Source organism: Mus musculus, chromosome 2 (genome assembly GCF_000001635.26).
Source record: "Mus musculus strain C57BL/6J chromosome 2, GRCm38.p6 C57BL/6J".
Taxonomy (NCBI): Eukaryota; Metazoa; Chordata; class Mammalia; order Rodentia; family Muridae; genus Mus; species Mus musculus.
In genome coordinates this window covers 150,748,809-150,774,349 of record NC_000068.7, presented here as the reverse complement: position 1 = coordinate 150,774,349, position 25,541 = coordinate 150,748,809, and the positions used below count along the sequence as shown (strand labels likewise).

Genomic DNA, 25,541 nt, shown 5'->3' with positions numbered 1-25,541 from the left:
GCAAGAACACTTAGCAAACTCTCTAGCCCCAGGCAAAACATGTTTTGTTCTTATTTCAAAACCTGAAAGCAGCTTTCTTGTGACTAAGTCAGAGAACTTGGCCTTCAGGTCATGCTGGACACCTGTCATTTCCCACCGAACCCAAAGCTTTTCTGGCAGCCACCCCCAACTGCTTCAAGCATCCCTCACATTTCAACTTCTCTAAAACAGGTCCCATCTGCATGACTGGAACCTTCACACCAAGCCTTTCTCCAAGCTCCTGCCTGGGATGATGGCTGTTGATCCTATTATGACTGCCATGCTTTTAAAGTGTGGTTTGGAGTCATCTCATCTCTGTCTTTTTCTTTCTTTTTAAAGATTTTATTTATTTATTATATGTAAGTACACTGTAGCTGTCTTCAGACATTCCAGAAGAGGGCACCAGATCTTGTTACAGATGGTTTTGAGCCACCATGTGGTTGCTGGGATTTGAACTCAGGACCTTCGGAAGAGCAGTCAGTACTCTTAAACGCTGAGCCATCTCTCCAGGCCTCATCTCTGTCTTTACCTGAGGCAGTGTTGTTAATAGTCTGAACTCACTCTTCTGAACTTTTAAATGGTTGAAGACTCTGATATGGTTTGAAAAGTGAGTCACTCTCAAACAACAATCTCTTGCACTTGAAAGTTTCCAAAAAACTTCAAGCTCTTAATTAATGGAAAATACTAAAATCATAAAATGTCCGCTTAGTTAACTGTAGTGCTGGGAGCTGAACTCGAGGCCTTGTGGGTGCCAGGCAGGTACACTGCCAGTGCACCATGTCCCAACCCCACGACGGTCAAAACTGTTCAAGTTAGGAAGCCTCTGTAACTATGACACAAAACCTGGAAGCCACAAGACAAATTTGTATGTGATTATAGATTTGATCAGTTTAAATAAAACATTTTAATATACATTAAAGACCTGCCAGAAAGTAAAATAGGAGTGGCAAAGGAAAAAAAAAATGTATACATCTTACCACAATGGGTTAATCTCCTTAATAAAGATCCTAAAAATCAGGTTTTTTTTTGTTTGTTTTGTTTTATTTTTTATTTTTAAAAGATGAGTGTTCTTGAGAAATGGAAGACATGAACAGATGTTCCACAGGAAACACAGCTGGCATTTAGATGCAAAGGTGAATCAGAGGACTCACCAGGCACTTTACAGTCTGCCAGAACGGCAAACAACAAACCATGAACCATGAGGCAGTGGCTGTGTGGGCGAGGGAAGCCCCCACCAGTCCAACTTAAAATGCTAATGTTCTTAAATGGACAGTGTCATGTGTTTATGCATGGCTCACAGACATGGACATGGAAGTAGCAGGATCGTCTGAGGTCCTGTCACCACCCACCACAGCGGGCAGCCAGGGTGTCTGCCATTCAAGTAGGAGCGGTGTCGGGCAGGGCACATGGCAGGAGGTGTGAGGGCTGTGCTGGGTGGACCCAGTGACCCATACAGGCCAGAGAGATGCAGCTATTTAAAGAAACCAGTCTTCTTTATCATCGTGAAAGGCACCAAGGGTGAAGTGACTTGCATATTTTGCTGGGCCTAAAAATACCCTGAGCTAATTGGTGTTCTTTTGGGAAGTATCCATCTGTTTACTTCTTCATGAGATCACTAACCATACCTGCTTTTGTGTTTCCGTCTTGCGGCTTTTATGCTGTGCCTCTGGAGGTCTTTAAATATTCAGGCCATTAGCTCTAAGAGGAAGAGGCCGCGTGGACTCTGCCAAGCAGTAGGAGGTACAGTGTGAAACAGGATAGGTTCTTCCATACCCTTCACAGCAAACTCTTCCTGGAACTGGTCCCAGGTGACTTTTTTTTATCTTTTTTGGACCCAAGTTATATACTGGCTACAAGCCCCTCCCAGGTTTCATTTTGGGGAGACTACCAGGCTCACTTTGCTCAGGTTCAAGGGTCTCCCTACTGCCTTGGAATTGGGGTCCCACTGACTCCCTCGACCCTCCCAGGACTGTTAGGTCTTATATAGGCTTCCTCCTACCCATTACCTGCCCTGCGACTCTCAGGCTCCACTGTGCAGGGACCTAGCTTCTTTATGGACACGTGACCGCCATGAAGCTGCTGTGAGCACTCCGGGCGGCGGGCGAGATCCTCTTGGAGTTGCTTGAGTAGCAGGGGAAAGGTGTCAGAGAAGTGAGATGAGGAAACTGGCTCCTTGGAGCCTTCCCTGCTCCTTTTGCCTGGAGAACTCTGTCCCTCTGCACTGGCCAGTCCAAGTGGAATTCTTAGTGTAGGAGGAGGGAGGTAGGGAGTGTTTTTCAGGGCCAAACCTTGTGAACCCACCACAGGCTTGGGGGATGTGAGCATCTGGGGTATCAGTGGGCTCACTGTCTTTCCCCTGGTATGCGACCCCTTTGGAACTATGCCAGAATCAAACCAAATCACTGTTGAGCGCAGAGTGACCTAGAGGTGATGTACCCAGAGCTGTCCCTCGTCAAACTGTCAGCTATGTCTCAGGAGAGGGAGGAGCTTCATAGAAAGCTGGGACAGGGACCCCCTCAACCAGAAACAGCCCAGGCCTCTGGGTGGCCTGCTGCTGCTGCTGCTGCTGTCACTGCTGCTGGGTTTCTGCTACCACCCGTTGTCCCACTTGGGCAGGTTTTTTAATGCTGGGCGCTCACTAATGAGGCAAAAGAGAGAAACCCTTGTAAACCTTTATTTTGAGTTGAACAGTGGTGGCTCAGCTTATTTTATGAACTGTACATTCACTGAGGGGACCATGGGGAAGCCAGCTGCAGCCGAGTGAGGAGGGTGGGGTAAGGGGTAGTATGGTTCAGGGCTGAGCTTTCTCATCCGCCCCACTGGTCTGCAAGTGGCTCATAGCAGGAATACATTCACTGGGACATAGTTGTGTCCAGAAGAGGGGCTCAGTTTTAACATAAAGCACTCACAGCTCACAAGGTAGTACTTGAGCAACGGCCCTGAACATTCTCACAGCTCTGCTCACACCCACATTCTCTGCAAAGGCGGCACGCTGGGTCTGTAAAGAGGCACTGGGCCATCTTCTTCCTACTCAGTGTCCCCACATCAGTTAATGCTATACCATTCAAAGGTGGGACAGCAAATCTCCAGGTGATTTCACATGTCTGTCCCGAGGAAGAGATGGCCACATTCAAGATGTGCTCCCCTCGAGGTTGCACTGTGGCAAGGTCAGGTTACTTCAACTCCCACAACTCTGGGAAGGCAGAGAGGCCTGGCTCATGAGGGAACAGGGGCTGGGAGACAAAACAAGACTCACGTCACAGAAACACATAAAAGCAGCCACAATCCTGCACAGGGATGGAATAAGAACAGGGCTGCATGTGCCCTGGGCCCCACCTGGCTCCCTGCCCACTTGGAGGTAAGTAAGGCAGGGAGATGGCCTCAGGCCAAGCAGCATTCCTACCCTGGCCCTGCCCCAGCTAGTGTGGTGTAGCAGGGCTAGTACATGGGCCATGTCCCAGGCAAATCTGCAGATGACACTGCAGGCACAGAGGGTCTCAGCCAGATGCAGGCTCCTCAAGGATGGTGTCACTTCCAAGACAGAGGGGTCCATGGAGTTGGGAGCCTTGGAATTCTGGTTGAGGCAGGGACTAGGGCTCAGCTGCTACAAGGCAGGAACCTTCTGTCTCTTCAGGGAGTCGATGTAATGAAAAATAGCTCCCAGAGCCCAGCTGGTTTCAACATTGTCAATTTTCCGAGCCAGCTTGAAAAGACAAAGGAAAGGAGAAGATGAGGTCACAGGGCTGAGCTGCAGAGACCGGGTGGTATCTGTGGAAGAAGGCAGTGGCTGAGGAGGATAGACACAGTGCTGGGCTGTTTCTTTAAAGCAGGGATAGGAGCAGGAGATAAAAATTCAAACAGTAGGGTCAACAGGTCCCAGCACCCCACCCCACAAGTGGAATGTGGCACCCAGCATGCAATACTTACCTTCAGCACCTTGTCCCCGGGAAAACCAAACTCGTGGAGCAGTAGGCTGATGTAGGTGAGGTCCATGCAGGCAAAGGGGCTGCTCGGCGGCTGTGTCTCCAGAGTGCGGCACACTGGGAGAGATGCCGACTCTCAGTCGTGTTTTAGACAATCTCTAGCTGGGATGGAGCAACAACCCTGGCCCCAACTGCTGTGGGTGTTGCTCTTCACTTCTTTTTTATTACTATTTGTTTCTTTGAGTGTTTCTCTGCATAGCCCTGGCTTTCCTGGAACTCACTCTGTAGACCAGGGTGGTCTTAAACTCAGAGATCTGCCTGCCTCTGCCTCCTAAGTGCTAGGATTAAAGGTGTGTGCCACCACTGCCCAGTGCTCTTCACTTCTGATTTACTGTCAAACCACGGTGGAACCATCCTATTGGCAGACAAGAGGCCAGTCTCAACTTCGACTAGGCCTGGATGCCAGGGCCAAAAGAGTCTTGAATGTCTTACCCTGGGCTAACAGTGGTAAGTAACCAAGTGGTAAGAGTAACCAAGGGTACTCTTACCTTGGAGTAACCCCATCTCCTGGCCACATCTCTGTATCTGAGACCCTCAAAACTTTCTAGGTGTCAACATACCTAGAATCAAGCTTTACAATAATGACATTAAAGCTATCCTTTAATTCCAAGTCTATCCTTGTGTGTGCCCTTGTGTGGGCACAGTGGACAGAGGAGAACATCTGGTCTCCTGCTATAGTACTCTCTACTTTATTCCCTTTCGACAAGGTCTCTCATTTAAACCAGGAGCTCAGCAGTTGGTCAACAAGCCTCAGCAACCCTTCTGTCTTCTCTGTCTTCTCCCCCTCAGCCTGGGCTTTGTAAGCACAGGCAACCACACCCAGATTTTTATGTGGGTTCCGGGTATCTGAGTTCAGATTCTCATGTTTGTACAGCAAACACTCTCAAACCATTTCTATAGTTCCCAGAATCTATTCTTGATAGAGGGGCAAATCCACCCAGACATCCAAAGTCTGGGAAAAAGTCAAGATGTGACAGGAAAGCATGAAAACACCACACTATTAGTAGGGGAGGATGGGGGAGAGAGGAGAAGAAAACTCCTATGGAGAAAACCGCAAAGCTTCTGAGCTTTCAACTGCAAACTGGGAGCAGCAGCCAGCAGGGCTGAATATGGACATGGCACTCAGTCTTAGGTGACAGGGTGATGTGACACAGAACGGGTGCAGAAAGGGCATGATGGTAAGGAGAGCGAGGACAGGCACCGGGGCTGTGGCCTTTCACATCTGGGGATGCCTTCCACCGGAAGGTAGCATCCTGGATTTAGGCCTTAGCTGAGCCTAGTATACTCTGCATCCTGCCCTTACACACCTCCAGCACTGTCTACTGGACAGAATAAGGTACCAAGCCCAGCAATTCTGGGCCTTGTGCCCATCACAAGCACATGGGGTTTCTGTTCCTACAACCCCTGACAGTTACAGTACCACTCACCGTACTTGGCTGCTATCTCAAAGTCTCCAACTACAAGGCTGCCTCCTTTCTCTGCATCTGTTGGATAAGATAGACACCCATTCAGCAGGAACCATGTGATGCCACTGATGCCCCAGGCTGGCACTTGCAGACCCCACACCAGGAGGTTCACAGCACACATAAACATGCAGACCTGGGTCTTTCTTATAGGTCCTCACTGCTGACTTCAGGGAGCTGCCCACCCTCACTGCTCCTGTGTCTCCTTTTAAAAGTCCCAAGGAATCAAATCTTTAGCCTCACGTATGCTGGGCAAGTGCTCTGCCACAGAGCTACCATAGAATCAGAAGAGGTGCAGCTTAAGATGAGCAGGTATCTCTACCAGCACCATCCAGGATAGGGGGCTAACCTTATCCCCAACTCTGCAATGTCCCCCAAGGAGCCTCACCAGTATCTCTGGGCCCCAGGAAAAAGCAAGTGCTTGAAACTAGTGACAGTGGAAGCACAGAGTGAACATCAGGAGGCGAGTGAACTTCTCTGGACTCTGGAGGCACTGCCTCTCTCCTCAGGGACACACTGACCGCATGTGACTGTAGGGTTATCTTCCTTCCTCAGAGCTGCCACATATGTAGCAGAAGTTATTCATAGGAAAGGCAAGGCAAGGGCCTCACAGACCTGGTTCCAAAGAAGAAGGCCCCCCACCCCCACCCAGAAGGCTGCAAAGCAAGTTGAAGTGGGGAACCCTGCACTGCAATGCCCATAGCTTTGGTGTGGTCAAGAGTACACAAGTGAGTGTCCCCTGCTCCAGCTCTGGAGCCAGAAAAGAGGCTGTGGGAATCTCCTGCTTTCAGGAAGCATAACTTAGCATGCTTGGTACCCCAGCCAATGCATCTGCATTGCCTTGAGTTATTTCTTTAAGGAGACTGTTTTGGGGCTGGACAGGTGTCTTAGCAGTTAAGAGCACTGGCTGTTCTTCCAGAGGTAAAGGATTTGACTCTGACATCTACATGGTAGCTCACAATCATCTGCATCTCCAGTCCTAGGGGATCTAATGCTATCTATCTCCTGGCCTCCATGGGCCATGCAGGCACATATGTGGTACATACAAATATGAGCAGACAACACACACATACACACATCCGGGGGAGGGAGGAGGGAGAGGGAGAGGGAGAGAAAGAGGGGGAGAGAGAGAGAGCGAGCACAAACTGGGGAGATAGTTTTCAGAGATTTAGAATGCTTGTTGCTCTTGTAGAGGATTTGGTTCCCAGTACAATCATCTTTATCTCCAGGTCCAGGAGATCCAATGCCCCTTTCGGGCCTCCACAGGCCAGCAATGAATACAGTGCACACACACACTTGCAGGCAAAACATTCATATATATATATCCATTTACCTAGATTAGGTATAGGTATATAACCTAAATATTTTTTTTTAAAGAAAATTGTTTTTTAAACCACCAAGGTACCTTTGTACCCTTTTCACAAACTGGCTACTGACAGCCTCAACAAACCCCACTGGCTTGCTGTCTACCCTGCCCTGGCTCTTTAGACCAAGGTGAGCCCCTCATTGCTGGTCTAACCCTTTCCTCAGAAAGAGAGCATGTGGTTACCCATCCCAAGTGGCTCCTCAGCTGAGGCTACAGGGCAAGGCCAGGCAGTACACACAGTGAGTGAAGAAGCAGCAGCTGTACCTTCTGACTGGCTCAAAGGAACTTGCTTGCCTATGAGAAGGGGCTTACTCCTTCCTGCCTCTCTATCACACTGCCCCCGAAGCCCACTCACTTCACACATACCAACAAAGCCACTACTGGCTAGCACTGGCCCTCTGCCCAGATTGTCCTGGCCCTTACCTATAAGACCAAAGCTGGCTGCAAGGTCATAGTAGTAGGAAAACGCATAGAAGTCCACGTGCTGTGCCTCTTCCGTCCTGTGTACTTTATTTCGGAGGACTTCTGATACTCTACTGGCACACAGCTCATAGAGGCCCACTGTAAAAGACAAGAGAGAGCACACAGCTAACATCAGCAAGCCCAGGGCACAGAGGCCACACGGCTCCCAACAGGCACTCTCCAGGCATTTGCAAGTCCTCAGGCATGGAGCAGGCCTTACCAGGAGGATCCTGTATCTAGACACTGGATGGTGTGTTGCCTGGCCCTGTGTGGTTCTCCACTCCATACTTGTCAACCCAGCAGCTTGTTTTAACTTAGCCACACAACATGCAACCTCCCGACCTCACAAACCAGGAAGTAGCCATGGGCCATCTGCCAAGCTATGTACCTGGATGGCAGAAAGCCCAGAAGTTGAGAGACTCTGAAGACCATTCAACTTCCATGGTCATCCAATGGGCACTTTAATAACCCTGTCTCAGACTGGCTTTAACTAGTTTCCCTCTCCTCTCCTTCCCAGTGATCCTCCATGGGCCTCCTAGCTTTGCTCTCAGCTCCCAGACTCCATTTCCTCTCTCTGACCTTGGTCAGATCAGCCACACTACCTCCACATTCACTAAAGATTCAGCGGCTGCACACTCTGCATCCTTGACCAGAACACTGCTTAGATATGGGCAGCTTGATCCTATCTCTTCTCACCCTGGCTGAAATGCTATGTATGGGCCTTCCTGGTTAATACTGCCATCTGCCATGCCTCACCCATTCCAGGTCATTTTGGCTTCAAGGCTCTTATTTCCTCATCTAATTCCTCCTATCAGAAAGCAGATACTGTGGTGGCAAGACCTGGCCTTCCCCCTGTTTCTTTTCCAGATACCTCTAAAAAGCATCCGCCAACACAGACAAGGCTGTACCTTCCCCAGGTGCAACCCTTTCTGAGGAACGGGTTAGATCTGCAAAACTGACAGTAAACCAGGCTGACCACACAACAACCAAAGGCAGATATGCCACATGTATTGTGTCTAGCCTGGGGACAACATCCCGGTATTTCTCCTTGAAGAAAGTCAAAGGACCCAGAGTAACACAGACCAGGATGAAGGCCAGTGACATGGTGGTGGGGGCTGTGTACCCTGGGCTGTTGGCAGAAGCAGCCTTCATTTTTCTCTGCACAGAACCAGCCAGAGCAGAGCTTCTGGGCCAGAAGCCCAAATGTGGCTATTTGTCTCAGGTCCCATGGCAGCCAGTTCCTCCCCCACTGGAGGTCTGTTCAGAAACTGGGCTCTTTGGACAGAGGTGTTCGGTGAGAGACAAAGAGGCTTTGTGCAGAGACCCTGCAGAGGCCCCAGCTCTCCATACAAGCCTTCACAATCTTGCCACAGCTCTTGGCTGCCTGCACTCAGGGAAGGTACAGCCTTGTCTGTGTTGGGGCCTGCTTTGTACGGGTATCTGGAAAAGGAACAGGGGAAGCCGACTACCATTGACCCTCATGAACCTGACAGCAATGCCACCTACCTGCCTTCTGTCCTGAAATTCTATAGGTGACCTCCGCATGCTCCCACTCTCCTCGGAACCGGGGAGACAGACAGGGGCTGACCAGTTCCTTGTCATTCTCAGCTGAAATAGAGATGACCATGTAGGTAAGAAGAAAACAGTGCCATGACCATTAAAAGGAGCTTAAAAGTCTGGGTAGGGGTGCAACAGAGAATGCTACAGGCATTCTACAGGATGCTGGGGTGCAATGAGCCCCATCTCCCAGGACAGTCCAGGTCAGCTGGAGAAGAGCCTTGCTGTCACAGGCAGCCAATCTTGCTTGCCTGAACATGACTGCGACCCAGTGAAATGAAGCATTGCATGTCCTCTGGGCATCTAAGGTCCCAGACACTGGGCCAAGTGCTATTTCATCAGTTATCACGATGACCCTAGTTGGAGGAGACCAATGCAACCCAATTTTACAGATAGTTGAGGCTGGGAGTAACTGGCAGGCTGGTAGGAAGGCAAGGACAGGTGCCACCAGGTATGAATGCTACAGAGTGAATCTGTGCTCACAGCATGAACTGGGCTCAGAAGCTATGCTCTGAAAGCTTGCTCCCAGCCTTTAGCACTATTATGCTGGGGTGAAACCTTTAGTAGGTGGGCCCCAGGAGAAGTTAGGTCACCAGGGCATTTCCTTGAAGGACTCCTGGGGTCTCTTTCGTCCTTTGCTTCCTGCCGCCAGCAGGTGAACAGTATGCCCGGCCACATGCTCCCTTCATGATGCCCTGATTGACCACAACCCAAAGGTAACATAAGCAAGTGACCATGAACGTAAACCTCCAGAACCATAAGTCAGACAAACTCTCTTCCTTGGTATCATTCGCCTCAGCTACTGTTAAGTGACAGAAAGTGACACACGAGGTGATTCCAAACTCAGGTGACATGGTTCAGAAATGATTTCCCTGGTATCCTCCTTTTTTTTTTTTAGACAAAAAACTTCCCTTTATTTTATGTACATAGGTGTTTTGCCTACATATATATATGTGGGTGTGCCACATATGTGCAGCATCTGCAGGGGCTAGAAGAGGCCTCAGATCCCTTGGGGCAAGAGTTACAGACAGTTGTGAACTCCCATGTGGGTACCGGGAATAGAACCTGGGTCCTCTAAAAGAGGGGACCAGAGCTCTTAGCCACTGGGTCATCTTTCTAGCAAGCCCCTAGGATCTCTTTCAAGAACTTAGAGGAATGTTCAAAGGGCCATCTGTACCCTGTCTTACCTTAGACCTGGACATATTCCACCTAAGCTGACTGGGTGGCCAATGGCTGATATGCTGCTGTCTGGTGCAGGAAGAAGGGGAGGAGGAGGGGCACTGAGAGGAGGGAGAGAGCCTAGAGCAAATGTTCTACTCACCAGGTTTCCCCTCCACACCGCCCAAGATAGCCAGCCGTGCCGACATCAGTCCCAGCCCCAGGTAGCTGTGGAGACAAATCTTGGTGAGGCTGGGCACACACACATACACCTGCCTGGGCTCAATGTGAGTAAGGTTTTCACTGCGTTTTCTATGAGCCCCGTGGCTGAAACACTAATTGAACTGAGAGCCTGTCTTGAGCTCTAATGGAATCTGTACACGCAGCAGCAAGGCAGGCAGATTCTATCATTTCCTTTTATGAGGTGCAAGAAGTGCCTGTGGCTAGCCGGCAGCCCACTCCTCACCTCTTAGTCTTTTCCAAGCCTCCCCCAAAGTAGAACAGAACAGGATAAGCACCAAAGAAGAATGTGGTTTTACAGTGAATTTTAAAATGAAGTACATAGGAGAAGCAGGGGCGGCAGGACAAGAAGGGCCCAGGAGGTCTCTTGGCATGAGATTCTGGGCTCTGGCATGTACGTGGGAAAGGATCCCGCCAGGAGGCATCCGTGGGTGGTGCCAGGCGTGAGCAGACCCACCTGTAGGAGTACAGCTTGTAAGTCCTGTTAAACATCTGCAGCGCCGTCAGGTGGCCGGGCGGGGAGGCCTGCAGGGTACCCTGGGGAGGAACATGAAGCTACTGTTGCCCCTGCTTTCCACAACACCATGCCCTCCTCCCTGAATCACAGAACAGGGACACAGTGAGTTCCCACTACATTTCTGACTATGAAACAATGAGGAGCAAGGAGTAAAAAACCAAACCCAAACCCATCTGGGGTGAGTGGCTTCTCTTAAGCTTTTTTTTTTTTTTTTTTTTTTTAATTTCTTTTCATATTAGGGACCAAACCAGGGCTTTTAAGTTCTAAGAACTTGACCAGTAAACAAAGCAACATCCTCAGCACTCCTCCTCCTCTTCCTCCTCCTCATCATTTTGAGATAAAGGTCCTGTTAACTTGTCTAGGCAAGCTTTGCCCTTCTAATCCTCCAACCTCAGTCTCCCCAGGACTGGGCTTACAGATGTACAGCACAAGACCAGCTGCATCTTGCCTCTTCTGACACACACAGTCCAACCAGACCAGATAAGCATCTGTCTCAGAAAGTGAATAGGATCATAGCTTCAGTTTCTAGTTGTACAAATATCTTTTTATTTTTATTTTTTTTTGAGACAGGGTTTCTCTGTGTACCCCTGGCTGTCCTGGCACTCACTTTGTAGACCAGGCTGGCCTCGAACTCAGAAATCCTCCTGCCTCTGCCTCCTAAGTGCTGGGATTAAAGGCATGCGCCACCACGCCCGTATAAATATCTTTACACAGTGTATAACACACTGAAAACAAGATGTGGCTGAAAAGAGAGGTATTTGAAATAGATGGCATGAAATGCAAGTTGCTTTCTTTTTTTAACCTCATTTAGAATGTTTATCTTGAAGGCCAACCTCTCTCCCGCCTATGAGCCATACTGTCCACTCTTGCTCCTGGAACTCTGTGGAGGATGGGAGGTATCTAGTCTCTAGCACAACACTTGTCATCATTTGATTTTACCTCAATGAAGAGCAGGTTTCTTAGTGGGTAGAGTTAAAAATCTAAGTTGTTATCTGTGAGAGGACTCAGAGGGGCAGAGCACCTTCCAGTGGCCAAGGGCCTTCTCTGAGGGGCCTCCTCTGGGCGACTGCAGCTCCCTTGACTGTGGGGCACACAGCTGGTAAGCAGGCAGGGCTGGTTACCTCGACACGTGGGAGGAAAGTGATCTGAGTGGATCCTCCGCCCAAATCCAGCATGCCCACACTGCTGCTTCCTGGGGTCTTCAGACTGCCTGGATCACAGTGAGTATAAGCATAGACAGCGCTGTCGTGTTAGGAAGGAAATGAGGACACCAGGAAGATCAAAGAGAGGCCAGAAGCCTTTCCGCGTGGGGGAAAAGGCAGAGAGGCTGCTGCAACTCCTTAGACAACGGCAAGCTAAAGGGATCCAAGAGCCACGGCTCTGCATGCTGTGGCTGTGGTGTGAAGAACAGGATCACGCTGACCACAGGGAGAAACACTGACGCTGCTCTCTTCTGGCGAGGCTGGTTCACCTTCCCACAAACACTGACTTTGCTATTCCGACACGGGTCCTCTCTGCGAGGCATCCTCTTCGGCTAGCCCCACCCCAGACGCAGCACTCCCAAAGCACCTGCAGTAAGTTGAGAGCCCTAGCCAACCCACCAGTATCTTTGTGCCCTCATCTTGGTGAGACCTGCCAGGAAAACCCTTTCTTCCTCCTACACAGACACACTGCCCTTCTCCAGCGAAGGGGCCACACTGCGAACAATCTGCAAGTGTCTCTTCACAACCTGTTTCCACAGGCAGGCGTTCCTGCCAGAGCTCATTAGCAAGCACATCGCAGCCAATATTTTAAGGCCTGACTAGCTTTTTTTTAATCTTTGTTTTTTAAAAAAGACTTATTTATGTATTTAAGTACTCTATCTGCATGTACCGCTTACGCCTGAGTGCCAGAAGAGGGCGTCAGATCCCACTACATTCCAGATGGTTGTGAGCCACCGTGTGGCTGAGTTCATGGAGCTCAGGACCTCTGGAAGAGCAGCCAGTGCTCCTAACCACTGAGCCATCTCTCTAGGCCCATGACCAGGTTCTATTCACTGCTTCTCGTGACTACAGGTCAGAGCTCCAGTGGATGCTGGGCTGGGGTTGAGCTGAAAGAAGAGCAGGGGAAGGAAGGAGCTCTAAACACAGGCACATAGGGTTGATTCCGCCTGACCAGTCTGGACATGCCGCCACCCTATCTGCCTCTAAGTAAGTCAGCAACACTGAATCTGGGCGTTATGGTAATGGGGCCTCTGTACTTCAGAAAGCCTCGCAGGCACTCCTTTGCTAGGGACAGTGAGCCAGTAGCCTTTCCCATCTGGTAGGTAGACACACACCTGTCAGGAAGTTGACAGTGATCCAGGCCGAAACACCTGTAAGAGAATCGCACCAGTATTTTAATTCCTTAAAAAAAAAAAGAGTTTGAAATGTCTTTTCTGAGCATGGGTGTTTTACTTGCATGTATATCTGCGGACTTCGTGTGTGCCTGATACCCATGAAGGCCAGAAGAGGGGTTAAAGCCCCTGGAACTAGAGTCATGGGTGGTTATAAGGCACCACGTGGTAGGTAGGAACTGAACTTGTGTCTTCTGAAAGGGTAGCAAGTACTCTTAACAGCTAAGCCATCTCTCCAGACCGCACTTTAATCCTTGACACACGGGGCTGCTACCTATTTCCAGATTTCAGGGGCATGGTGGGCATTGCTTGCCATTTCCAGCCAAGAACCCAGGGTCTTCGGGCACACATTAAACCCTTAGAACACATTACCGAATGCCATGTCTCCTCCAGGATTTTGTCACCAGCTTCCACTTTTAAAAGAGGCAGAAAGGCTGGAGAGATGGCTCAGTGGGTAAGAGCACTGACTGCTCTTCCAAAGGTCCTGAGTTCAATTCCCGGCAACCACACGGTGGCTCACAACCATCCATAACGAGATCTGGCGCCCTCTTCTGGAGTGTCTGAGGACAGCTACACTGTACTTAACATATAATAAATAAATAAATCTTTAAAAGAGGCAGAAAAGAATCCGATGTTCCATCTGCCCTCCAGACAAGCTCACTCTTAAGGTCATATTTAAAATCACTAGCCAGGGAGGAACCTCAAGTGTCAGTCTCAGAGCGAGTTATATAACCACAATATTCCCAGCCTGGCAGCAACTAGTGTTCTTAAAATGCCCTTAAAACCCAAAACATGATGTTTTCAAAGGCTTCACCTGTACCAGGTAAAAAGCTTGTCTCTATCAACATAACTGTTGTGCACAATAAAGCTGTGCACAAGACCATGACCTGGCCTGGCAACAGTGCCTTCAGGCCTGGAGTCGGTGCAGGTGCAGCAGCGGCAGCAACAGAAACAGCAGTGGTGGCAGCGGCCGCAGTGGCACATTTGTCTGACTGGGACATGCACTGATGAGATGCCCATTTGTCAACTCTACCTTCGTCTGTGCCGTTCATGATGGAAACACAGTCATCCCCGACAAGGAAGGGTGATGCCTTGAACACCTCCTTCACCTAAACGCAAAAAGAAACACTTCTTAGCCCAGCATGGAGCTACAGCTCTACGAACTTCATTTGTACTCCCAGATCTTGGAAGGCAGGAGACCTGGAGTTTGAGGTCAGCTGGGTCTCCACACGGAGTATCTCACCCTCCACCCAAGCCGGGGCAGGGAGGATATGTTCAGCTGGCTGTGACAGAACCCTGGAAGGTTCTGCAGTGTTCTGTGAGGCGAAGCTTACACTGTTTCAAGCTCCTACAATCTCTATAGAGGTGTTCTTGGCTGATAACCCTAGGATAGATAGCTAAGAAACATGCCACTCCAGGTACTCCATCTTTAACTGCTGGGGATAGCAGAGTTCTGAGAGAAAAGATAGCCTAGAGAGGGTTGGCATGCACCAAGCCCCTTGAGTCCCCAAAACTGCCTGGCTTTGGGTTGGGACATGAAGGGCAAAGAGCCCTATGAGGCGGAGCTTAAGCCTGGGGACCACTCATGTGGCCTGCATATATATATAGGTAGAAACATGGGTATCAGAGCCTGGCAGAGGGTGTAGGGGGTGTGTAACTGGGTATGTTTCTTTACTTTCTAAGGAGTCCCAGGACATGAGGCTGCAGTGTGCCTGCCTCCTTTGTAGCCTAAGAAGGTGCACTGTGCCACCATCTTGCATACAAACAGTGTAAGAATAATCTAGAGGTTGAGGGAGACTGTATCTTCTCAAACTTGGTAGACGGGAAGAGAATTAGCTATATACTCTGGGGATGAGGATGTATCCCTAGTATAAAGTGTAAAGTGGCTGTCTGGGGACACTAGGTCCCCCCAAAAGCACCAGAACTGGGCAAGAGGCTGAGGGTCTCTTGGTTAGCCACAACTGAGCTCAGGCTAAGACACCAGCCTAGCTCACATACCTTGGGGGGTGGGCACCCTTCAGAAGCACAACATAATTTTAAAACAAAGTCATTTTCTTACAAGCCAGAAAGAAGACTCCTAAAGTGATACTGAGAAAGTTCCAATGGTGTTCTCTTCTATGTCCTGCCTGCTTGACACTAACTGGGACGTTAGTGGCTATTTTGTTCTGAGACAATGTCTCACTCTGGAGCTCATAATGGCCTCTGGCTTAAGATCTTGCTCTGCCATCTCGGTGCTGGATGACAGATGTACACCAGCACGCCCAGCATGGTTAGTGTTTGTAGTGATCCTAACCACTCTCCAGTTGGGGGAACGGCTAAGCTTACCTTTTGCAGCAACTTCTGAGCCTTTTCTCCTGGCAGCAGGCGCAAACCAGCTGTGGCCTTGAGAACCAGAGGGGTAGCCTTCCAGAAATCATAAGGAATGTGTTGCTTAGCAACATTCAGAAGCTCCTGGATCCCCTGAGCACTCTGTGGATGTTGTGAAAGCAAATCAGGGCTGTTATACACACTACCCAGGTACCACCACGCTGTAACATGTATATTTAAACATATTACCTAACTTAAGAATTACATTTGGGGGATGTGTGTGTGTGCACAGGCACATATTCACATGTAGAGATCAGAGGACAACCTCCAGGTGTCAGTGCTCACCTTCCACCTGTGTAGGCAGGGTCTCTCGTTTCTGCTATGGCATGAATTATATAAGCAACGTGACTCACCACACTGGGCTTTTCATGTGGGTTCTGGGACTCGAACTCAGTTCAGCAGGCACGTGAAGCTAGAGCTTCTACCCGCGTATGCACCTCCTGACCCCTTTCTCTTCATTTCAAAACCAGCAGAGCCATTGCAGCAAGCAGCACTGGCCACTTGTGAGACCACAAGGAGGTCAGAACATGGAGGACAGCCCTTGGCATGGAACATGGCATGTGAAAACAGGGCAAGAGCCACGGGCTGAGCCTCCTTTTACATAACTTCCATGCTTTCCGAGCAAGATTTATGCTCTGGTCTGTCACCACCTGTGCTGGTTAGTTTTGTGTCGACTTGACACAAGCTAGAGTTACCTGAAAGAAGTGGCGTTCAATTAAGAAAACGCCTCCATAAGATTCAGCTGTAGGGCCTTTTCTTAACTAGTGATTGATGGGGGAAGGCCTATGGAACTGGGTGGTGGTGCCATCCCTGGTCTGGTGGTCCTGGGTTCTATAAGAAAGTAGGCTGAGTAAGCAGGCCACCACGGCCTCTGCATCAGATTCTGCCTCTAGGCGCCTGCCTTACTCGAGTCTCTTGTCCTGGCTTCCTTCATTGTCAGACTTGTAATGGGGAAGTGCAAACTCAATAACCTCTTTCCTCCCCAACTTGCTTTTTGGTCATGGTGTTCATCAAAGCAATAGAGATCCTAACTTAGACACCAGCCCTCACCAGGTGACCTCACAGGGTTGGGACTACTTCCCTGGACATCATGGAGAAACTAGCAAATTGTAGCGTCATTCATAGACCTGAGTCCCACGAATAGCCTCATTAGGGTGCCATCATTTGCCAGAAAGATCAAAGGGTGGCTCTGATGTAAACATGGGTAAATAGTAAATCCTGCCCAAGGGGAAATCTCACTTTTTACCTAGAATTCCAACTCCACAAATCCACCCAAACATGACAGACTCTTCCTCTCTACTGTGGATGCAAAATAAAAAGAGGGAGAGGTCTCAAATATTTGTCCAAGGACACACAAAGTGGGTCTTGAAGACTCCATGAGAAAGCAGGGCACATTCTGGAAGCAGCCAGGACACTTATCTGAGTGTGTCACTTATCTATAAGTTGGAGTTTTAATTTCCCTAGTTAATTAATCTAAGCATCACATTCAATTCAGTTTAGCTGAGTCACTAATTCGTCTGTTGTATAGCCAAGTCCTGTACTACCCTGTCTGTAACCATGATGCAACTGTGGACAGGAATAACCATAGCTCATGCTCTGAGAAATGCTGGACCTGGGCTAAGGATGTGGCTCACACATGAGAAACCCTAGGTTTCATAAGCAGCATTTAAAAGAAGAAAAAGATAAAGGAATGACAGGGAGGTCAGAACTCTCTGAAGTGCTAGTTTCTGCTTTCGAAGGAGGCCATGTGTCTTCAGCTCACCTACGCTAGCACATTGAGGACATCAGACGTCTAAATGCTACACACTTACAAAAGTCCTTACTTCACTTTAATGAAATTTGCTTTATATTTATTTATTCTATTACATTTATTTGGTTTGGGGCTTTCATGAATTACATGTACTTTGTATTTATTATTTTTGTGGGGTGGGTACTGGAGATGAAGCCCAGAGGATCATGCGTGCTAGGCAAGCACTTCACCACTCAGTTTCTCTGCTAGCCCTAGCATAACAGTTTTAACATTATATTTTTAGTAAATGTTCCTTCAGTCAGAGGAACTGTAATGAAAAATTAAAATTACAAATGCACTTTGGGAGTTGTAGCTCAGTATCAGAGCGCTGGTCTAGCCTTGGGAAGCCCTGGGCTCTATCCCTAGCCCCTTGTATCACAGAATATTATGCAAAACTTATACAAAAACTATAGATATCTTTTAAACAATTTTTATTAGATATTTTATAAATATTTTAAAGTCCAAATACAGCCTTCGCTTTTTCATTTATTGCTTGTATGAGTGCTTTGCCTGCACACTTGTCTATGCACTACGTGTGTGCCATGCCCACACAGGCCAGAAGAAGGCATTAGATTCCCTGGGCCTGGAGTTACAGATGGTAATAAACTGTTATGTAGGTGCTGGAAATTGAACCTGATTCCTATGGAAGAGCCATCAGTGCTCTTAGCCACTGAACCGTCTCTCCAGCTCCACAAACAGTGCTTCTGTACATCTGTGGATGTGCGCTTCTGAAATGCATACGGATTAGGGGAGGGCCTCATGACATACACCACACTGGTGGGTGAGACCTGTACCTCTCTCTACCCCTCTATCCTCAGGCAGCAAGGAAGATATTTTTCTCTCAGGGGATGGTCAACGGATCCAGCTCAGATGGGGCTGGCTAGTAAGTCTGTTAGGGGACACTAGAAGGGAAAACAGACATAAGAAGATAGTTACCTTTTCAACATCATCAGCGTAAGCAGAAAGCCCAGGCTTCAGTGCTTTGAAGGTTTCATGGGTCAAGGTGGGAGTTTCTAAAGGGAAAACATTTTCAAAAGATGGAACTATGAATATATACAGAGTTATAAGGAAATACAACAGAGACTAGCTGCTGTTAAGAGCGGAGGCCTGACCATGATGATGATGACCAATTACGAGGGACTATTTTTGTTTAAATTCTGCAATTTAGTTTAGCTGAGTAAAGCCTACACCAGAGCTCTCCTTTATTAAATGTGTGTGTGCGCATACATGGGTGTACATGTGTGTCTGTGTGTATAAAGGCAGGCTCGGGTGAGTGTCTTTGCCTAGCAAGCTAGAGGCCCTGGGATTGATTCCAGCACTGCACAGAGCAGACAACTCACACCCTAACTTTATTGAGGACACCTTACTTAAGATAACTCTTGCTGATTTAATAAATGGTCTTAAACTGTAACATAAACATGATGCTCATAATTATAAGATGATATTCTTAGATGGGCCTTGAACAAGCTTCTGAAGGTTTGTTTTTCTTCTTAAGAAGTTGAGTGTTGGGCTGGCGAGATGGCTCAGTGGGTAAGAGCACCTGACTGCTCTTCCGAAGGTCCGAAGTTCAAATCCCAGCAACCACATGGTGGCTCACAACCACCCGTAATGAGATCTGATGCCCTCTTCTGGAGTGTCTGAAGACAGCTACAGTGTACTTACATATAATAAATAAATAAAAATCAAAAAAAAAAGTTGAGTGTTTGATGTTCGGAGGAGTGGGCTGCATTGCAGCAAGGAAAGTACCCAGAGGCATCCTGTGGCTGAAGACGCCAGCTCCAAATATGAATATGTAAATATGAGGACCGAGGAAGGAAAAAACAGGACCAGAAAAACAGGAACAAAACTTTTCAAAATGACTGTTCTCCCTAAAGACAAACACTGGATTATTGTTACTACTGCTTTAAACTGAAAGATTACCTTTAAAAATTTGGTGCTAGAAACTGACTCAGGGCCTCAGACATGCTAGGAAAGTGTCCCACCACTCAGAATTCCCTCCCAACCACCCCTGTTACATTAGGTTTCAAAACCAACTTTGGAGGCAAGTAGATCTGGTGTTTAAATGTTTAGCTATTGTAATGGCTAGTTTTGTGTCAACTTGACACAGCTGGAGTTATCACAGAGAAAGGAGCTTCAGTTGAGGAAATGCCTCCATGAGATCCAACTGTAAGGCATTTTCTCAATTAGTGGTCAAGGGGGAAAGGCCCCTTGTGGGTGGGACCATCTCTGGGCTGGTAGTCTTGGTTCTATAAGAGAGCAGGCTGAGCAAGCCAGAGGAAGCAAGCCAGTAAGGAACATCCCTCCATGGCCTCTGCATCAGCTCCTGTTTCCTGACTTGTTTGAGTTCCAGTCCTGACTTCCTTGGTGATGAACAGCAAATGTAGAAGTGGAAGCTGAATAAACCCTTTCCTCCCCAACTTGCTTCTTGGTCATGATGTTTGTGCAGTAATAGAAACCCTAAGACAGCTACTAAGTATAAAAGTTATCAATATACAAATGGGACAAATTTACAGAAGGACAGAGCATCATTTATGCTTTTCAGTCTGCAAAACTTTATTAAACTGCTACTATTGTTGTTTTTCAGGCAGGGTCTCTATATGTACCCTTGGCTCTCCTGGAACTCACTATGCACACCAGGCTGACCTTGGACTCACAGATATCTGCCTGCCTCTGCCTGTACTGGAATTAAAAGCATGCGCCATCACATCCAGCTTAACAGTTTAAATTTAACACCTTGAATGCATGCAGACTTTTAAAGTCTAAGTGATCCTCAATAAAGTTTTTTTTTTTAAAGCAAAGTTCTGGCCCAAACAGATAAAGACATATAAAAATTAAATCAGAAGCAAGTAAACAGGCTTCTGTAGCTCTGGGAAGAGTTGCCAGGGATCTCATGCTGACAGAGCAGTTAATGCCAGGATGGTGTCTACTAGGGACCTGGAGATGGGACTAGGACAAAGCAGAGGGACAGAAAGCTGACTGATTGAAAGTCAGATGCACAAAGAGGGCAGGTTTTAGAGCAACAGACAAGGGAGCTAAGTAAAGACCCAGGCAGCCAAGGGATCCTGGAGACAAGCACCCACCCTCTGCCTAATGTCCCCACTCCTGGGAAGCAAAGCTGGTAGGGCCTGAGGTCCAGAGCCCTCAGTGCCATGCAGGACCTACAGCAGCAGATCTGCAAGCCTCAGTCCCAGGTTTCTGCTACTGTTCTGATTTGCCTGGGATCCTGGCTTCCCTGAGCCTGACTCTTGAGTTATTTCCCTGCCTTGCGATCTCCCAATATCAACATGACATGGCCCAAATTACAGGTTCAGCTACAAGGCCTACTGTGGACACAGGGAGGGGACAGGCTACTAAATGCCCTCTAGGGCCTTATCTCCCCATCAATGGTAGTCACTGCTCACTCATGTAAGAAGAGCCTTGGGCTCCAGGGGAGGCTAGCGGCACAGGCTTTGTAGCCACTGAGTATCTCTTAGTAACTGTACTTCTTTTTTCAAGTGGTCTGGTACTCACACCCAGGGCCTTACACGTGCTTCTCCCACTGAGCTTTGCCCCAGTGCCGTAATAATTTCATGTCAGCAGGCTTCTACATTACTCTGGAGCAGGGGCTCAAGCCACACACTCTCTTCTGAAGTCAGGAATTCTCAAGAGCCTTGCCCTGAGAGTGGGGAAGGCAGATCCTGTGTCTGTGCCCATAACTCAGGGCTCAGAGTTAGACAGGTTACCTCCAGGTGGCCGGGCGAACTGGAAGACGTGGATGCGGGTGCCGGTGCTCCCAGCGTCAAACATGATCCCATAGAAGACCTCATGACCACGTGCAGCTGAGCCTGGGGAGCTGAAGGCCTGCTGGGTCCACCGTGCCCCCGAGGCAGCCCCAGCAATGGTGAAGAAGGCCTGGGCAGCAGAGGCCCGGTGCCACTTGATATAGGCAACATAGATGAACAGGCCCACGCACAGTCCCAGGGGATATGCCACCTTCGTCATCCGCAGGGTCCCATGGTTTGGTATTTTTCTCATTTCTCAGTCTGCTGGGAACTACGCAGCCGCTGCTGGTTGAAGGGAGAAGAATGAAGTCAGTCACATTAGGCTGGAGGAGCCTACAGTGTATGTCAGAAGTTCCTAGGTCTGGGGACAAAGTATGCAACCCCATACTGGTCTGCACCCCACTCCCCAGGAGTCAGAGGCTTTTCTCCATTTTCTTGATGCTTCTGGAAGGGATGGTCCAGGACTGAGGGCTGTGAACACTGGGTAACTTCCAAACAAAGCACACTGGGACATGCTGCTGCTTGTATCAGAGAACCCAGTGTCCGCAGACCATTCCAGTGACAGATCCACAGGACCCACCCATCCTTCACATCTTACTCACACTTCTGAGACTGTACCTTCAGGATTCACTTTTCTGGGAGCTTAAAACTGGCCATGTGAACAACGATAGTGAACCTGAGACAGGTATCAAACACTGGACTTAGATTTTCTGCAAGTTTAATGCAAACTGCTTCTCATGTGTAAGACGCATTCCTGTCCAGGGGTAAACCATGTCTGGTCTTTTAAAGCTTATAAAACTCTAGCCAGGTGGCAAAATGAATTAAAACGAGGCCATCATTTTTGATCTAATATAATCTAAGCAAAATCACGCACTCATTTTTAAAATACAATTTTTAATTTTTTCCAGAAAGGTTTATTGAGACAGGTTTTTGATATGAAGTCCAGGCTGGTCTCAAACCTCAATCTTCCTGCCTCTGCCTTTTCAGCAATGGGAGTCGAGGTGAGCACCATCGCCCTTTCTTTTTTTTAGTAGCTCCTGGTCTCAAAAAGATGAGACGTGAGGGCCCTGCATCTCAAGGCTTCTCCTGTCCTCAAGGGATGTCTGCTGGTCTTTTCACGACTCACACTCTTCAGTTATTGAAACGCAGCAGCTAATCCTGGGAGAGCAGGAGGCTTGGTGGTATGGGCTACAAGTAGGACTTGTATCTGGCTGGCAGCGGTGTGTGAGTAGGTCAGGCTAATTCCTCCAAGGGTCTCCTCTGCAAGGCGGGTGGATGGCTGTTCATGAAGGACCACCACATAACTTGCAATGCAACCTGGGAATTCAATGTGCTCGAGGGGAGCCACAAAGAACATAAGCACTACAGGCTTTGTAGATGGGCAGAGGATACATCACATGGGAACTGGGGACAACGATGGGCAGAAGGACCTTGTGGCTGCCCTGCGTGAGGAGAGAACAGTAGTTCTAGGCCGGGGAACTCATCCTGAGCTGGTCTGGGTAAAACAGAAGTGGGATGACACTGTACACAGAGCAGGCCTTCCTTGGTCCCATCTCTGGTCACACTCAAACACTCTTAGGCAAGCAGCCCAGGTTAGATGAATGCTGCCTCTGAGCCCCAGGCCCAGAGCAAGAAAATAAGACAAAACTTTCCCCTGTTCCTGCCACCTGTAGGGCTCAGAACGGTTTTCTTGGCAGATGCCAAGGGGTAAGCCTCCCTTGCCAGGCCCCAGCTCCTGCCGTGCTCTGGATCTCACTTGGTTCCATTGCACTTAAGAGCTACCCAATGCTCTCATGAGCGGCTCTCATCCATCACCTGCTGTGGGTGGCTGGTACTTGCACCTCATACCATACCTTTGATCCTTGCCCAAGCACTCCAAGAGCACAGTGCTTCTTTTTGCCCTGAAAACTCAGCTCCTACACATCCCAGGCCCTTTGCGCACACACTATTGTCCATTCCCAGAATGTTCAGCCATCAACTGGGCCAATTTTGTCCAATTCTGACCCTATCCTAAAACCTCTGCTAAAATCCTACTACCACTGCCTTCCCCAGCCCGAACATCTTCATCATGTGCTCTGAGCGCCCTACACCAACCTGGAAATACAAGACTCTACCTTTATACAACCTGACAACACTTATCAATTTGCATTTACAATCACTGCATTTACATATCAGCAAGCTCTGGATGATATGAACAATCCAAACAGAACATCATATCCAGGGGGTACAGGACCAGAACCAGACAAACTGGTCCACAGGGTGTCCATGTTTCAGAGGCTCAACTCCAAACATCAACTTTCTTCTGTCGGGTTGAAGTGTTTGTCCACAGCTAAGGGGTAGTGCACGAAGGACTACTTTTCTCTAGCTACGTCTCACACCCAGTGGTGGTATACTGATCAGACTCCCAAAAAGCTCACCGAGAACAGCTCAACCTTAGTTTGCACTTTGCCGAACAGCGTTTGCAGAAGCAGCAGCTTGAACTACAGCCAAGTGGAGAATGAGCAGGAAGTGGACCGGAACAGGAAGCAGCACACAGAGGCAAGCAGAGGTGACTTGGGGAGGTCCACCTCCTGTCAGGTAGATGCGGGAGTCAGAGAATGTTAGAGGGCGAGCGAGGAGGGGAGGCTAGATCTCAGAAATAGGCTCCATCTGATTCAAACTGGCAGCTGCCAGATCTTTTCAGGTTTGCATTAAAAGACAGGAACCAAGCTATGTGGGAAATGACTGCTGCACATGCTACACATGTGTCCAAAAATAAAGCATATTAACAAAGCATCATGTATTTCTCCTGGTAGTTGTAGAAAGAAAAAAAAACACATATATCTATATCTATATCTATATCTATATGTATATAGATATAGATATAGATAGATGAACAGTCCGGTGAAGACTGCCTCCTCCTGATTCTTTTGCAGGGTGCTATGCCTGCATGGGCCAGTAGGTTCTTCCAGACCTAAGTACACAGAGAGAGAGCTGTGTAACTCTCAGGTTCGTTCTGTCCATGAGGCTCCAGATGGGACTCAGATACACACCATCTTAGTCTACACTTCTTCCAGGGCAGGAGAAGGGGGGCGGGCAATATTCAGACTTACCTTTATGCTTGCTGCATTATTTTCAAGGACATTGTTAAAACGCTGGTAACAGGGATGGGGAAACCTCCCCTCAACGCTAGGTATTCAGCCCCCTTCATGGCTCTGCAGCACCCCAGGAGAGATCCTGTAATCACATTCCTCTGCCTCTCCCTAGGGAAGCTCCTTCCTCACTGTCTGAGAGTTTCCTATTCTGGCTATGAGCATTCCCTACGCCCCTCACCACACAGGATCTGCAGAGACACAAAAGGACCAGGTATTTTCAGGTGACTGATTTTTTTTTGGGGGGGGGGGGATATACTCTCAGGGTGAAGGGCTGTGTCCACTGTGACCTACTCAGCAATGTTGTCTCAAAACCAATTACTTCCTGATGCTTTTAAAATAAAAATGTGTTCTCACTGACTCCCTGTCCTACATTCTGGGTGTCTACATCTGGACCTTTCTCTCTCCTTTAACCTGAAGCACCTGTGGCCACACACCAACTCAGGTGGAACCACCCTGACCCCTGGTAAGTTCTTCCATGTCACCACCGTTCCCACCTTCCACACAATCAGAACACAGGGTTTCCCCGGTTTCCTGAGCCTCCCAGTTGGGCTATCCAGTGCAGAAGGGGAGGCGCCTGGGCCTGGTTCTGCTGGGGGCGGGTCAGCACAAGCCAGCAGAATGAATGGACGCGGCAGGGCTGTGGGCTACACTCGGGCAGAGACCCCTGCTGCTTGGCCTACAGCATAGCTCACGAGTCCCACGGTGTGTTGTAGACGTGCGAGGGCTACGCAGCAGGGTCGGAAAGACAGCCAGTTGAATGGACCGAGAGCGCAAGTGACCCCGAGGCCTCCCCCCGGAGCTGTCTCCGGGCCCAGGGAGGTATCAGGCATTGGAACTGCACCACGGGGAACCCCGTCCCTCGCGCGCGTGGGGAGACCAACCGTAGTCAGTCCTCCGGGCCAAGCACATTTCGCTGGCCCCGCTTACCCTGCACGGCTCCCTCGGCCCCGCAGGAGAGGTAGTGGCGTAGCCGGAGGCAGACAGCGACCACACACCGCGCGCCCAGCTCTCCAGCGCCGGTCCGCGTCAACAGAGCCTTAACGCGTGGAAGCAAACCCCAGCAGACGCCGAGAAGCTGTCTCCGCCTACGTGCACTTTGCGTCACCGGGTGGGCAGGACGGCGTTGATGCGCGTGTGCCATGGCGTTTGCCAGCCACGCAGGCGCAATAGCCATGTGCTCTTTGGGTGTTTATTTTTCTTTCTGCCAGTAGGGGGCTCTGGAGCTCCTGCTTATCTTGGATCCTTCTAACAAGTCCTGAGGTGTGGGAGGAACAGAGCCTTGTCTTGACTAGAGTAGGAGTTACTTCAATCTCATCCATCACCTCGTCCTTCTGTAGGCTTTCCTCCTGCAT

General features: G+C 49.0%; 1 protein-coding gene and 1 long non-coding RNA gene across 12 annotated transcripts in view; one reads left to right on the top strand and one right to left on the bottom strand.

Moving 5' to 3' along the window:
* Positions 1-1,035, top strand: part of Gm30141 — a 13,438-nt gene extending 12,403 nt beyond the window's left edge. For both annotated transcript variants that reach the window (XR_375102.4, XR_001783507.1), the window contains one exon: positions 1-1,035. This exon is cut by the window's left edge and continues 460 nt beyond it. This is a non-coding gene — a long non-coding RNA (predicted gene, 30141).
* Positions 1,036-2,674: 1,639 nt separating this feature from the next.
* On the bottom strand, positions 2,675-25,370 carry Entpd6 (ectonucleoside triphosphate diphosphohydrolase 6). 10 transcript variants are annotated; one of them, XR_003950191.1, is made up of 14 exons: positions 25,117-25,370; positions 21,017-21,340; positions 18,231-18,307; positions 15,464-15,607; positions 14,172-14,247; positions 13,082-13,117; positions 11,886-12,853; positions 10,705-10,784; positions 10,171-10,235; positions 8,799-8,900; positions 7,254-7,391; positions 5,429-5,485; positions 3,946-4,058; positions 2,675-3,721 (listed from the first exon to the last, which is right to left on the bottom strand). XR_003950191.1 is itself a non-coding variant. In XM_030247031.1 (14 exons), exons 7-14 carry the CDS (start codon positions 11,937-11,939, stop codon positions 3,623-3,625), a joined length of 708 nt encoding a protein of 235 aa, XP_030102891.1. In that variant the 5' UTR covers positions 11,940-12,006; positions 13,082-13,117; positions 14,172-14,247; positions 15,464-15,607; positions 18,231-18,307; positions 21,017-21,340; positions 25,117-25,308; the 3' UTR covers positions 2,675-3,622. The 10 variants fall into 10 exon arrangements, 9 of the variants coding, with proteins under 9 accessions (XP_030102891.1, XP_017170703.1, XP_030102889.1 ...); XM_030247031.1 differs by having other exon boundaries at positions 11,886-12,006; positions 25,117-25,308; XM_017315214.2 differs by having other exon boundaries at positions 21,017-21,337; positions 25,117-25,308.
* Between the last annotated feature and the right edge of the window lie 171 nt (positions 25,371-25,541).

Bases quoted from the DNA above. Each gene is read 5' to 3' on its own strand.
- Entpd6 (NM_172117.5), bottom strand. From the start codon at position 21,308: ATGAGAAAAATACCAAACCATGGGACCCTGCGGATGACGAAGGTGGCA. The intron at 14,248-15,463 runs GTAAGCTTAGCC...TTTTGCGTTTAG, and splicing joins CTCAGAAGTTGCTGCAAAAG to GTGAAGGAGGTGTTCAAGGC. The intron at 11,975-13,081 runs GTGTGTGTCTAC...ACTGTGATCCAG, and splicing joins CACTGTCAACTTCCTGACAG to GCAGTCTGAAGACCCCAGGA.